This window comes from Microtus pennsylvanicus, chromosome 10 (genome assembly GCF_037038515.1).
Source record: "Microtus pennsylvanicus isolate mMicPen1 chromosome 10, mMicPen1.hap1, whole genome shotgun sequence".
Taxonomy (NCBI): domain Eukaryota; kingdom Metazoa; phylum Chordata; class Mammalia; order Rodentia; family Cricetidae; genus Microtus; species Microtus pennsylvanicus.
Window position 1 is genome coordinate 60,157,986 of NC_134588.1, and position 15,567 is coordinate 60,173,552.

General features: G+C 46.5%; 1 protein-coding gene across 2 annotated transcripts in view; it reads left to right on the forward strand.

The window, feature by feature from the left end:
* Positions 1-560: 560 nt before the first annotated feature.
* Positions 561-15,567, forward strand: part of Rxrg (retinoid X receptor gamma) — a 43,622-nt gene continuing 28,615 nt past the window's right edge. Inside the window, exon 1 of one of the 2 annotated variants that reach the window (XM_075988518.1) lies at positions 561-914. In XM_075988518.1, coding sequence (XP_075844633.1) covers positions 866-914 — 49 coding nt within the window. In that variant the 5' untranslated portion in view covers positions 561-865. Of the gene's footprint in view, positions 942-15,567 lie in introns of both variants that reach the window. The other variant, XM_075988517.1, reaches the window with a different exon arrangement.

Sequence of the window (15,567 nt, forward strand, 5' to 3'; positions counted from 1 at the left end):
CTCTGGTCTTTTGACTACTCTGTCAGGCTTCTAATGTTAGAGTCCGGACCACTGTGACTGGCCACCCAAGCGGGAGGGGCCCAGCCAGTATCTAAAGGCTGCTCTATTTTAGTTTTTCGTCTTTGGGCATCTAGTCTCATGCTTTTCTAATTTTGTGCTTATGAAAGGGCTCTGTTCTCTCTTGGCCCCCACCCCCGCCCCCTTTCACAGATCAAATAACGAGTGCACTGGACAGAGAGGAGCCAGAGTGAGAAAATGCATTTTAATAAAACCCCATTGATTTTTTGTGGGTGCGAGTCAAGGAAAAGGCACCTAAAGAGTCTTCTATCTGCTGCCACCTCCCCCTCTCTCCTGACCTACAAGGGCACTCACACATCGATTGGTTCCCAGCTAATAGATTGTGCCACCTGGTAGGGACCTCTGGGGACTCGCGGGGAGCTGGAAGAGTCGCTCACAGCAGCCCAGCCCAGAGTTAATCAAACTAGCAACAGGATCTCAGGCGCGGTGGTGGCGGCGGCGACGGCGGCAGCGGCGGCGGCGGCGGCGGCGGCGGCGGCAGCAGCAGCAGCGGCGGCGGTGGCAAGAGGCAAGAAGAGTAGCGGTGGCGGCAGCATTATGCGTGATTACTGACAGGCACCAGCTGCTGCCGCCGCCACAGCCTCTCAACACTATGTGGACTCTCGGATCTAGAGGCAGATTCCTGACTAATCCCAGAGGGCTGGCCCAGCCTGCGCTCCCCCGGCTGCTAGCAAGCGATGGCCACTCTTTTTAGCCCAAGTTGAAGAAAGCCGGGCTGTGCCTGGGAATCGGGAGAGGCTGTACTACTCTTCAGAAGCGCGGCAGAGGAATGAACTGAGCAGCAAACATGTATGGAAATTATTCCCACTTCATGAAGTTTCCCACCGGCTTTGGTGGTAAGGACCTCACTTGGGCTTCACGATGTGAGTGGGAACCTGCTGGGGAGAGGCAGGGAAGAAACGGGATAACGTAGCTTGGAATTGGAAGGCGGGCATGTATGTTCATAAGCATGTGCAGTGCGTGTACCGCGTGTTTCGTGGGTGCTTATCCGTGCAGAAGAGGGAATGGTCCCAAGGTGGAGGCATGTTTGCATATCAGAAGAAGGGCCTGGGGTATTCCCAGAGTCTAAACCAAACAAAGATAAAAGCGCTCTACTACCACCCCGCACATCCTGTGGGTGTGAAAAGTGAGAGTGAGGGAAATTGCTAAGACGTACCTATTATTAATTTGTAATGAGAAAAAACAAGTGATGGAAAAGGCTTTGCTTGGGCAAAAAGTGCTACAAATACTTCGCAACATGGGCAAGGTTGTTTTTACTTAAAAGCTGGTTTCTTTACAATTGGATTTTCAAAAAAGGAAACATGCCCCTTTAATTTGCCACCCTGCTTCCCCTCCTGCGTTTTCCCCTTTTGATTTGCTAATAGCCTCGTCTCTCCTCCCTGCTGCTGCCCCCAATTCCTCAGCAAGGGTTGCTGTCATCATTTCCGCTCTGGGGGTCGAGATCTAGGGCTGGGGGTAGGGAAGGCCAGGCTCTTAGGAGACAGAACCTGCCAACTGAGGCTCTAGGTAGCCAAGCCAGGCAGGGTAGTCACTCACTCCCCCGGGTTCATGAGCTGCCTGCATGACCAGGCAAAAGTGTCCTGAGGACCCCCTCCCATCAGGCACAGGAGTAGTCCAGCCAGTCATGTGTAAATGCAACCAGCAGTCAAACCAACTGACTTCTCATGTGTCTGGTGGTGGCATGGAGTTCATGTTCCTGGGAACCAAAGTCAGGCTGTGCTGGATGGATTCTGGCAGGCATGGCAACGCAGACAGATTTCCAAGGTCTTAGCAAATGGAGGCCCTGCTCTCCTGACCTCCTCTGTGAACAGAGCCGGTTTATCCAAAGGCCTGGGAAGAAAGTTTGCCACTGTACTAGACTGAATCCTCAGAGAGGCATTGTGACACATGACTGTCCCTGGCTTGGAGGCTTTGGGTGAGGATGTGTCTCATTCCTTCAGAGTGTACCCAGTGACTGTATGAGCCAAGCAGGGGCCAGGTGGTTGGGGTCCCTTTGCACTGGGGCGGGCTCCTTAGGTGTACACAGTCATGCTGTACTGTGTATAGTGGCTGAAGCATTAGAAGATTGTTGATTGGGCCCAAAGGCAAGGAACCATGGGAATAGGTTCAAGGTAAAGCACAAGTTATTTAGGCTAGTTTGATGGCTGAGAGTGGTGGCCAATAATATGCCTGACATGTAGCCTCCAGGTTGTAGGCTGGTCCTTCTCCACTCCCATCTTACTTCCCTTCGGGGCTGAGAACAACTTTTCCCGCTGCACGTGAGCTTGGTTGTTTGAGGGGCATGTTTATGTTCAGCTCAATTCTTGAGATGCTCTAGGTCTGTGCAATGATGGCTTCAACACAGAAAAAGAAAGACGAACTAGGCTAAGATTCTTTGGGGGCTGCTTGCTGGAACTGTGAAATATTAGCAACTCAAGGATCTTAGGGAGAGCTGAGGATGTCTCATTCGAATAGCCACCAAGATGAGGCCGAAAAGAAGGCCAAGATTAGTCCAAGGTGATGGAGTGTAGAGTTGCAAACTGTTTCCAGAGATGTCCCTGACTCAAACTGTAGAAGAATTGATTTGTAGCAAACAGAAGCATGCATGCACACATGCACACACACACACACACACACACACACACATACAGAGAGAGAGAGAGAGAGAGACAGAGAGACAGAGAGAGAGAAAGAGAGGGTGAGAGAGAAAGGGAGAGAAAGACAGACAGAATGAGACTGCTGACGTTGGTCCTTACTGTTTTATCATTTGTCCGTGTGATCTCAGGCAAGCTACTGAACCTCTCTAGACCTTCCTTCACATCTTCGATCTGTAAAGTGGGATTTGTAATCTCATTCTTAGAGTTTTGTTTTGAGAATTAAAGAAGTAGCTAGCACATGAAAAAACAATTATCTGTACATTTGGTACCAAATACAAATCGATATTTCCATCCTTCCTTCCCATTTTGCTCAGAAGCCAACATGCAAATCAATTTAAATACCAGATATTATTGTAGAATAATGAATTGGAGATCTGGAAAAAACGTACAACTAAATCTGCAAAAAAAAAACCCACACATTTTGCTGGCTTCAATTTTAATAATTGTGGAGGCTCCAGTATTTCGTGTAATTGTTATATGAGATCTGCTATAACATGGGGAAAGGTTTTTTTTTTAAGCTTCTAGTGGTGCTTCTCATTGTCATCCCTAAGGAAGGAATGACTTATTTTGCTTGTTTCTGTTGATGTTTTTCATTTTGTTTGCGTGAGTCAGTTAAGAGGACGCCTACATTCAGAGCCAAAGGACTCTGTCCCTTCTGTTCTAAGAGCCTGCAGTGAAGGAGGGCGATCCTGCTACAGGCTCAGGAAACCTTAGGATATCACCTGCGGCCATAATGCCTCTGCCTTCATAATTACAGTGCTGGATGACTTTTGCCTTTTCACATAATAGCAAATAGAGCCACAGAAGGTTCTGGGGTCCTGTAAGAATCTCTAGGGCAGCCATATCACTGTTGGGAAGGAACATTAATGTCTGGGTCATGCTTATGATGTGGCTGAAGTTCAATGCTCACAGGGACCTGCAAAGTGCCCACTCTCGTGCTTAGACTCCGACTCGGCTCTGGATGGTAGAAGTGTTTTTTTCTTGGCTAAGTCTTGGGTTTGCCAACGGAGCAGGAAAAGGCTTGTTTTCCCAGTATGCTTCCCGTTAGAAGATTCAAGACAAAGCTTGCCATACCCCATCTAAGTGTGCAGAAATCCCAGGAGAGAGAGAGTGACAAGCACCTACAAGACAGGGACCAGCTGTCAGTGTGAGCGCTGACACCGGTTGCTATTTTCTCTTTAGTTTTTATTTATTTATTTATTTTTTATTTTTCGAGACAGGGTTTCTCTGTAGCTTTTGGTTCCTGTCCTGGAACTAGTACTTGTGGACCAGGCTGGCCTTGAACTCACAGAGATCCGCCTGCCTCTGTCCCCCCCACTCCGAGTGCTGGGATTAAAGGCGTGCATCACCACCGCCCGGCTTGTTCTCTTTCTTTCTTTCTTTCTTTCTTTCTTTCTTTCTTTCTTTCTTTCTTTCTTTCTTTCTTTCTTATTTATTAAAGATTTCTGCCTCCTCCCCGCCACCGCCTCCCATTTCCCTCCCCCTCCCCCGATCAAGTCCTCCTCCCTCATCAGCCCAAAGAGCAATCAGGGTTCCTTGACCTGTGATCCTACTGCACGTACTGGCTTTGGGAGAACCTAGGCAGTTTGGATGCTCACCTTACTAGACCTGGATGGAGGTGGGTGGTCCTTGGACTTCCCACAGGTCAGGGAACCCTGATTGTTCTCTTTCTTTGAGAGAAGAGCAGGTGAAGACTTTGGGAGGTAAAGGACCCTCATAGCTAGAACGTGACACAGTTGGCCCTTGCAGCCAGGTGTTCGGGCTGCTGGTCCGTGCTCTGCAGAGGTGCCTCACAGCTTTGGAAGCTGGCTCACTTACTTTGCAAGGGTAGGGGCAGCAGTCTGCCTCACTCCAGCCTGGAAAACCAGGCTGATGATGGACGGGTGGCTGCTGGCACAGGGGCCTGGCCATTGAGAAGGAAACTGCAGAATAGCTTATGAGCAATAATGAACTCTGGGCTATTAACTGTGGCTTCTTAGGGACCCAATCACAGATTGATCTGGTTTTGGAAACTGCCCCCTATCAACTTGAGAATAGCCACAGAGGAGAGTCAAGTTGGCAGCGTTTGTGTACGTATGTATACACACATGTGTGTTTTCCAGAACACGTTCTTTTCCCCTTTGCAGATGTGTGGGTGGTTAATTGAAAGCTATGGGCATAAGTGATTAGGGTTTGTGTGGGAAGAAAGAACTGTGTATGAGATGCTGGAAGGAGCATATTTAGGATAAACTATTTTCTGAACATTTACAATATTACAAAGAGGTAGATTAATCAATCGTAATGAAGAGAAGAAACTGTGGAAAGAGAAATCTTTTATTTCTCTGAGAGCTGGGCCTTTAGCCCTGGGTGTCTGATGTCGTGGCTACTGAAGGGAGAGGCTGTTTCCCTTCCTGGGCAGAAGCAGGTGATACAGAGTTCAGGATATGGCAGACATTTATTTTTTTAGAATTCCTGGGCTTGTGTGGCTTGAGATGGACCCCATCCTAGCTCAGTCATCCTCACAAGAGTGACAATCATCGTCAGCATTTACCAGATACTTATTGTGTGCCCAGCACTCTCTGGGGCCCTACATGCATGCATATGTTAGTGTTCTCTGGGATCCTAGGAGATAAGACACTATTATCATTTTTTCCTCATTTTGCAGACAGGAAAATAGAGCCCTAAAGAGCCTGAGCAAACTGTCCAAGGTTATCCTACCAGTGAGGAGCAGAGTTTAGGCAAGATTTGAGTCTAGGTGACTCAGGCCAGGGCCACTGAGCTTAACCTTCCCCTGTGTGACCACGCCCACCTGTGGCTAGAGGGAGGGTGGGCTAGGAGATAGGAAAGAGTCCTAGAAATGAAATGGATGAGTTATTTGTAAGAGCAGCTTACATGCTGATTTTTATTATTTGTAACTTGTTTATAGTTCACAGCTCTTATGTTTTCTCACTTTAGGAAGGAGGCAAATGACCACACAAAGGACCATCCCCTAGGCGGATCGCATTTTATTTAATATGTGCTGGAGTTTTCCATTCTGGGGCAGGGGTTGGCCGGACAGTGAGCAGCATCCACTTCTGCAGGCCACACTGCATCTGTGAGGGGCGCACACATGAACCCTTGCAGAAAGAAGAGGCTATAGCTGTGGCTGTGCTCCAGAAAGGCTACAAGTCCCTAGGGGATTTCTCCGGAGAAGTTTTATTACCATTTCTGATTGCTCTTCCATTAGTTGTGATCCCCAAACTCCCAGCTGTAAGATGCTTTTCTTCTGGTTTCTCTGTCACGGAGCTGAGTTCTCACAGTCAGACAGCATCCCATAGGCCATCTGTCCCCACCGTCCAGTGACTGTTGGAGATGCTTAGGAAAGCATATGTAGCTTGGCCAGGATGTAGGGATGGGTGGCATCTTCAAACTCAGTTCTTGAGCAACCCCGAGTGGGCAGGAAGAGGAATGGGGAAGGGAGCTAAACTACGGGGTCCTCCCCTTCCCTGCTATCCACTTTGAGTGGGTAAGCATTGACCTACAGTTGTAAGTTGTTAGTTGTAAGGGGTTTTTCTTCTTCTTTTTTTCCTTTTAGCATGGAAAATTATAAATACTCCATAGAAGTCTCTTCCCCCTTTCCACACAGCGTTTGGAGGCTGGCATTAAATATGACTGGAATTCTGTATGTACATGTACTCGCCACCCCCTTACAAGAGGGAGGTCTGCCTTAAAGTGCCAGACTGCACACTGGGACATGCTGAAGTAAACACGACCTGGATTTGACTCCCAGAGGAGCATAGGTTCTAGACAGTCACAGGTTAGCACGTCCTTCCTGGGCAGATGCTCATGGGGCTGCCGCGAGCACTGGGCAGGGACCCTGCTAACCCCTAACTCCTGTTTTCTCACCATGGAGTTAAAGAGCCCCGAGTCGGCTGCAGTGCCTAGAAGAGGACCAGGGGTATGCCCAGCAAGGATTTCAGGCTCAAGGTCACCTCAGGGTCCTGTCAGGATTTCAGAATTAATATTTGAATTCTAAAAATGGAAAAGGCTGTGATCTTTAAATCAAAAGAACATTTACAAGAAGTCAGAAGACTGGCAGGGAAAGTACTTAATAAATATTTTAGGCTGTTTGCCCGAGTTTCATTTCTGGGGCTTAGCATCTTTGTCTCTCTTTTCCATCTTACCGGTCATGAGGGTGATGGGGAAGCAGCCTCACAGAAGGCTTGGGGTACCGAGTACCTGTGTTTTCTCAGCTCCAGCAATGAGGAGAAAAGAGCAGACGTCAGAGAGCAGGGAAGTGCTTCCCTGGACGGATGAGTGAATGCCTGCTCGCTCATTCATTCATTCATTCATTCATTCATTCATTCAACTTAAGAGCCACAAACTTGGTGTGCATAGGACATGTCCCCTGTTGGCCTCCTGGAGCATACACATGGGCTGCAAAGCCCTGAAAACATTTGAGGCTCCATTATTTCTGGAAAGTTCTCTCATGCCGAGTTTAAGTGCATGGATCTGAAAAATTGGGATATTTAGAATCCCAGAACAGATGAAGCCAGGGGTAACATTGTATAGAAATATACTTACTGCAATGTAAGATGACTACAGTCTTTAGAAAAGGCTACCCTTACTCAGAGACGGGGAGGAACTGGACAAGAAGCCCAGGGAGATATAAGCCGTGGCCGAAAGAGCTGTGTTGGGCAGAAATAACGTTCTAAGACATCAGCAATGAAAAGTTGTTCAGTGGGCACCCTCAGCACCCACCTCAAACTCCCATTTGCGCCCATGGCTAGATGAGCTCGTAGAATACATGGTACCAGAATATGGACCTGGCTTCTGACAGACTTTGTTGGTGGGATTCCCTGGTACATTTCACTTGTTAGGGGGCAGCACTATACCCACATGGACCAACCGGGCTTATAATTGGAAAAGTATATGTGTGCAAAACTACCCAAGTAGCGGCAGACAGACATGGTGTGAGGTCAGACCCCTGTTCTAAGTTACACGCAGTACTGGCTGCAGTAATTCATAGCAGGCTCTCTTGAAAGAGCCATTTTGTCATCAGGAACCTCTGTTTGCTGATCTGCCTAACAGGGATAAGTCTTACCTTACAAACCTCTCTGTCCCAGACTGTAGCTGGAACAAAACAGACAGTGGCCTCCAGAGGGAATGGGTCTATCTAAAAGGTTTGTCACGGAGCCTGGCACATAGCACTCCAAAAGGGTTTTTTAAAAAGCCAGTAGTTGCTATGGAAATAGCAGCATAGACTCACAAAGAGTGCCATGACTATAGGGATTATTTAATGAGTACCATATGCTTGGTTCGAGGAATCAGAAGGCCTGGAGCCTTGCCCTGCGTGACTCTGAGCAGATCCATCTCTGAACTCATTCCCTCTTATAAACCAAGGTGGTTCTTGAAGTCTTATAAATCTGGTTCCTAATCAAAAAGCAATATAGTCTTATTAACTTACGACATAATCAGCCAGACGGTGGTGGCACACGCCTTTAATCCCAGCACTCGGGTGGTGGAGGCAAGCAGATCTTTGTAAGTTTGAGGCCAGCCTGGTCTACAAGAGTTAGTTCCAGGATAGGCTCCAAAGCTAGAGAGAAACCCTGTCTCGAAAAACCAAACCAAAACAAACCAAACCAAAAACAAAAAAACAACCAACCAAAACAACATTATGACATAATCAATTAAGAGTGGTGATTACATGGTCACCAGGCCCTGGGAAGATGGTAGTGGGTACTAGCACTTTCTTTATGCGGATGAGGATGTGAGTTGGAATCCCCAGAAACCACTTGGACACAGTGTCTACCTGGAGATGGGAGGAGGGGGCAGGAGAGGGAGGCGGAGCCACGAGAGGAAGCTCCTGGGCTAGCTAGCCTGTCAAAACTAATGTACCCATCATCACTGCTACCACCACCACCAAAGAGAGCTTGTCTCAAACAGGTGAGCTTGAAGACCGACTTGAGGTTGTCCTCTGGCCTCCACACACATGTACGCTGGCACGTTCTTACCTTCATACACAGTAATCTTTATACATTCACAAGGGATATTAAAAAAAACCTGTTCATGGTATGAATTAGTTTGTATTTGCTGATTTACCAAAAAATAAAGAAGGTTTGTTAAGCAAATAAGCCGGTGAGAGAAGCATTGAGCCTATTTAAGATACATCTGTTTTCAAGTAATTTAAAAAGCATAGTCGGGATGTCATTAGCATATTAACGGGGTGTTAATTACAAAAGAGTCTTTTAGCGCAGGTTTCTAAAATCCCCCACTTAGTAACCATTAGCTTGCAGGCACTTGGAACACAAACTATTCACGTGTGTGACTTAGAAGCAATAAAATCGTAATTTAAAAGTAATCTGCCAACTTGTCAGGAATTTAAACTGATTTTCCTCTCAATTGATCCAAATGAGTGAGGTTTTGCTATAATTATATGTAATGCTGGTAATAATGAGGCTGATTATCAATCTTTCCCTGCTTTTCAGCCCTCCATCATCACAGATTTTAGGGTGGGAGTGGAGGGAGTCAGGAGGAATGGGGATGGGGAGGGGAAGTGGGGGAAAGAGAAAAAAAATGAAAAAAAAAAAGAGCTCCTTCCCTCCTGCTTCAAGCACTGGAAGAAGCCAGAACACAGCCTTATCCTGAGCTGTGTAAGAGTCAGCAGAACTCCCTCATCAGCCAAGAAAGGCTGCCTGCCCCTGCAGCTGGCCTTAGCCGCATAGCCAATTAGCCGGTGCATCTTTTTGGCCTTGCCCTTACTTCCTACTCAGTGGCTGGAACAAAACACAGGACTGAGCACCCCAGAGGCAGAAGCAGGGCTGTTTCTCCACGTTTCCCACTCTGGACAAGTTCTTGTTTCTTTTCTCTTAAAAAAAAATCCAGGAAAGGTTTTGGTGGCAGAGGAGGTATCCCCTCTGGGCCTGCTTCTAGGTGGGCCCCACATCAGGGGGAATCTCGTTTCTTATATCTTGTTTTCCACACCTGTTAAGACACCCAGCTCTACTCCAGTCAAATGGATATAAAGAAAAAAATCTTTCCATCTGGCCCAGATACTGATATGAAAGTGCTTTGAAAAATGCCAATAATGATTCAAATATAAAAGAGGTATTTTAGCAAATCCTAGTGCAGGATGGCTCTCCCATGGAAGATTGTGCCAGGCAGGGGTCCCACGGAAGGGAACCATGGCTGAGGTTTGGACTATGAAGGGCTGGAGTCAGGACTAGTAGGGTCCTGTTAGAAGGATTCAGGATCAGGTTTCACATCTGCACAAGTAGGGACAATACGAGAACCAGCCTCAAAGTGTACGACACACGTGCACAAGAGTGTCATAAACGAACCCCATCGATTCATGCAATGAATATGTGCTAATAAGTTTTTTTAATACCAGCCTCCAAGTGCTGTTGGCATGAGGTGAGTTAATATAGGTAAAATGTTGAGAATTCTGTCTGGCTCATGGCAATTCCTCAATAATCTTAGCTGTTATTGTTATTCAGGAGAGGAGACAACACAAAAGTGTCAATTAAAGCCCTTCATATGGCAGTCCCCTGCCGAACTCGCTGAGCAGCCTGACAGTGCATTCAGAGCCAAGTAGGGAAAGGATGTGTAAGTTTTCCTTAAACAAAGAATAAGCCAGGCATCCAATATTCTGATTGTCAGCTTAGGCACAATATCTTTCTACTGGATGAAAGGAGGGAGACTCGGGTGTGGGACTGTCCCCACCGTGGGAGAAACCAGAGTGGGACAGGGTCCCAGGATGCTCCCCCTCACCCCAACTTATTGTGGAGAATCCAATTCTGAGAAACTGTCCTCTTCCCCATGGGTGGGCATTAGCCATTATCAATGGCTCGTGACAAGTCTCCTTGCCCTCCTGAAGAGGGCTGCCAGTGGGAAAACAAACTCTCCAGCCTGGCACAGCACCAAAGGGGTGGACACGCCAAGCCGTTTGCTCCCTTGTCTGGCCAGTCAGAAAGACTACAGGCTTGACATTTCACTTTCATTGGCTGAGGCCCGGTTGCTAAGCAACTCCTTACCTTGGTAAGAATTCTGTACATCTCAGTACTTCTCTCTTCTGTTTCTCAACAAGTATCTGTCTCTTTCTCTTTTTCCTTCTCTATTTCCCATTCCTTCCCTCCTCTCCCCCTCCCCCCCGTCTCTCTCTTTCCTTTCTATACACACACACTTCATTTGTTGCTTAGAGATTCCACAGGTTTTGGTTTTGATGGATGTTAGGAACATTGATTTCTTATGCAAATAATTTCTGTTGATCTATTCTACGTCTAGTTATATAAAACAGTGAACAAATGCTTCGCTAGTCAATAATTAGTAAACAAACATCAATATCATTTTGAGCACAGCGCCAGAAACTGGCGATTGTTTGCAGCAGGGGTGTTCAGCCCTCTGACATGGTGGCATGATGTCGTGGTCTACAGATGTGCTGGTTCACATTCAGTTAGTCCAGGATGCATGTGGCCCATGCTGACTGGACAAGCAAAGAGGTGACCGACTGCTGATCACCAGCAATTCTGAAGGGAAGTCATCAAAGGGGACCTGTGTGTCAGGCTGGATTATGAGATGATATAAGGGGGCCTAAGGACGGTATAGGGGTAGCTGGGGTGACAGATGAGCACTTTGGGTAATTTATGAGACAGACATTTGGAAAATCCAGTGTTAAAAACCATGGTGTACCTGTATCAATGCTTATTAGTTGAAACCCTTACCTGAGTGTTCACTATTCACTTGGATTGGACTGTTCTGCTTTTTCTGTGCTAGATACTGAACTCCAGGCCTTATGCACTGCAGGCAAGTGCCACCACTGAGGCATGCCCCCTGCAGTCCTTTGATCTTCCCCAAACTAGTCTTTGGTGACTCTCAAGTAGTCCTTCCCCCACCCTCCCTGTGAGCCTGAGCCTCCCAGCTGCTGCCAATGGACCATGGATCTCAGGCATTCTCTTTGGTTCTCTAAGGCAGGGGTGGTTGTGTCATCCATACAGTTCAACAGAGAACTCCAGCAAGACTTGGCTTCTAAGGGGAGAAAGAGACCCAGGAGCAAGTACTATGGAGGCTACAGCGAGGAGGGGACCTGCACACCGAGGAGAGTAGACTCAGCCCTGCTGCAACATACAGATGTGGAACTTTCTGTATTCAGAACTCTGATGAAGGAACTCTCGGTTGTTTAAGAAAACAAAATCTACATAGCTGAAAAGTAGAGCCCGGAGGTCACCCTACGGCATTTTTCTGTGTCAGAGGTTGTGTCTCCCCCTCAATAGGATTGTATCCGAGGTGCTACAACACCTTTTGGGAAGTGGCAGTGTTCTTTCTGTAGTCTACATCTTCTTGTCCCCGTTTGGGATCTTGATGATACTCAGCATCTCAAACTAGACTTGGCAGACAGCTTGAAGGCCTAGCAAAGTCCAATTGGGGACAGCAGGGTCCTCTGAGTCAGTGGTTAAGCTCAGACCATCCCAGACGCCCATTGCCTGTCCTCTCTCTCCAGCGCTTGAAGGCTATACTCTGGGCATCCCTTGCAGAGCAGAGCTAACTGAAAGGATCATAGGGGTTATAAGTACCAGCTCCTTGCTGGGAGAAATGAGGCCCGTGAAAAGAAAACCATTTTCCTTGGCCTATTGTGAGGCAAGAAGAGAACCTCCCGAGGAATCTCCCACAGATAAGCCATTTTAGAGAAAAAGCTGCTGATTGAAGAAAGAAAATAAACCCCGTAGAATAGTCCAAGGGCATTTTATAGGTTTCTGGGCACTTGGCATATTATAAGTGATATAAGTTTAAGATGCAGGATAAGGGAGCTAGCAAGGTAGACAGGATGCAGAGGCAGGGTCCTCATTCAAAGTGAACCCAAATGAGCAGTTGTTCATTCCTGTTGCTAAAACAAGATACTTCAGTCTGCCTAATTCATAAATAATGACTTCTTCTTTTCTTGTAATTCCTGAGGTTTCAAAGTTCAAGATCAAAGCCCTGACAGACTCGGTGTCTAGTGAGGGCTGGCTTTTTACTCTGATCGTAGCACACCCTGAATTCTGATCGGCTCAGAGGGAAGGAGTGGAAAAGACAAATGCTGTTTCCTCACGAGCAGAAGAGATCTGGAAGGTCTTGTAGCATTTTTAAGCTTCTTTGAGAAGGGCATCAATCCATTCATGGGGCGCATCCTGAGGTGCTCTTCATCTCCTCAAACCTGGTGTTTGAGTTACAAACTGAGTTTTGGAGGGACATATGCATCCAAGTCATAGAAGAGTTCATTATCTTTGCTAAAAGCAAATCTATCACTGCTAAGAACTACTAGGTCATTGTGAGGGGCAGAGTTCCAAAAAAAAAATAATAAAAAAAAATAAAAAACCACAAAAACATTTTTGCAGGATATATTTGTCTTTTTGAATTTGATTTTATGTTTGAAAAATCTGGTTATGAATTGTCTACCCCTTCTGGGATGACCGACACATTAGAAGTAAGTCACATTAATGTTTGTTTAAAAGTAAAAATTGTATTTATTTGTCTGCTTGTGTAAGAGTATGTGTGTATGTTTATCTTTTGCTTACACGTGACATGGCATACGTGGGAGATTAGAGGATGGTCTACAGGAGTTTGTTCTCTCCAGTATGTGAGTCCTAGACAAGATCCTCAGGTCATCAGGTTTGGCAGCAAGTGCCCTTACCCACCACAGCCTTGCTGGCCCTGGACACCTCTAAGACAGCTGAAAACTGGGCACAGGCACTATTTCCTTCTATCTCAACCAAGACCCCTTCCCACTACTGCAGTTCATAGTCAAATTACCTTCATTTTTACTAGCGAAAGCAATAATATGCTTTCATTTTTGTAGTGTTTGCATGTTACTATCTTAGTTTAGCTCTCAAACAACTTATACATTTTCTACTATCTATTTCTAGTGTTTCTATGCAGGTCAGTCTATCCATCCATCCATCCATCCATCCATCCATCCATCCATCCATCCATCCAGCCTTTCTTTCTCCCTCCCTCCCTTCCTTGTTTTTTGAGACAAGATTCCATTATATAGCTCTGGTTGTCCAGGAACTTGCTTTGTACACACCAAGCTAGCCTGAAACTTAGAGGGCTGCCTGCTTCTGACTCTCACTTGGGAAGTTTAAAGGTCTGCACCAACACATCTGACTATTTCTTTTCTCCTTTTGGGGAGGAGTTGATGTTTCTTAAAAGTTGTTTGGTGCTGATTTTCACAGTTTTATGGAAATATGCTTTGTATTTGGTGTATTTGCCTCGTTTCCATGACAATGAACCTGGGAGGAAGCAGCTTGACAGAGAAGGATTGATTTGGGCTCCAGGTTCAGGGCATACAGTCCATCATGGTGGCTGAGGTATTGCAGTGTGACTAGCCTCTGTCTGTAGTGTATTGCAGTGTGACTAGCCTGTCTGTGGTGTATTGCAGTGTGACTAGCCTCTGTCTGTAGTGTATTGCAGTGTGACTAGCCTCTGTCTGTGGTGTATTGCAGTGTGACTAGCCTCTGTCTGTGGTGTATTGCAGTGTGACTAGCCTCTGTCTGTGGTGTATTGCAGTGTGACTAGCCTCTGTCTGTGGTGTGGGGCTGTTTGCTCAAAGCTAAGAAGATCAGGAAGCAGAGAACGAGGAATGAGAGAACCCACTTACCCTTGTCTTTTGCCCCTTTTTATTCAGTTCAGAACCCCCATCCATGGGCTTATGATGCTTACATTCAGGGTGGGGTTTCCATCCTCAGTTAAACCTATCTAAAAAAAAGGATTCTAAATCCAGTCAGGACGACAAGAAGCTTAGCTATTACACTCAGTATTTCTCTAGAATCAATTTATTGCTTTAAAAAAAAGTTTAAATGATTTCTTTCCGAATGATAATTTTAGACAAAAGTGGGATGTTGGGCCCAGGTGAGAGTCAGTCTTCAGAGTTGAGTCTTGAGATTGTTCTCTTCATGAAACAATTGTTCTCTCTTTATTTTTTTGCCATTATTTACGGTGTGTGTGTGTGTGTGTGTGTGTGTGTGTGTGTGTGCTTGAGCACACACCATAGTGCATGTATTAGAGTCAGAAGACAGTTTGTGGGAGCCGGTTCTCTCCTTCCACTTTGTGGGTTCCAAGTTTGAGCTCCAATCTCTAGTCCGGGCAGTTGGTGCCTTTACCCACTGAACCATTTGCCAACCCCTGAGTAGACCTTAATTAAGGAAGCAGAAGGGCCAAGAGAAACTCCAGGCAGACATGTTTAAGACCACATGGTCATCTCTGACACTCTCCGTTTAACCCCAGAACTTTAAGGAAGAAGGTTGGTTCCTGCCTCCTAACCTTAGCATTTGTTGCTCAGAATTCTACCTGGGAGATAGCGTGTCTTCACAGGAGGTGTTCAGAATCGGGCAGCCTCTCTTGCAGGCCATACTCACTCACCCCCAGTTTTCTCCTTTTCTATCCCTGTATACAAGGTACCATGGCTGACCTAAGGACAGCAATTTTGCATATTTCTTTGCATCTGGCCTTTCATATTAGCTACTTAGGGACCCAGGGACAGTTTTGGGGGTGGTGGTGGTGGGGTTTCCCCTCGCTATGTTTTCTAGGCTGTTTTGCAGAGACTGGAGCTTGTAATCCTGCTGGAGAGAATGCTTCATGATGGGCTCTCAAGATGATGGGAGAACACCCACCCATCGTTTTGATCTTTCACTGGTTGTTGGCTACAGAAAACATGGGTTCAACTGAACAGAGATCACCCAGTCACTGCTCCCATGCTCTCAGAACGTCTTCCACAGTCCCTTGTGGCATAGCACCCTGTGCCTGGATGTGAAAGTGCCATCCACAAGCCTGTGTCCACTTGTCTTCCTGGGCTCCGGTACCCACAAAGCCATTCTAATTTGCATATGGGTGAATGAATTTTAGTCTTGCCTCATGCTCGGTT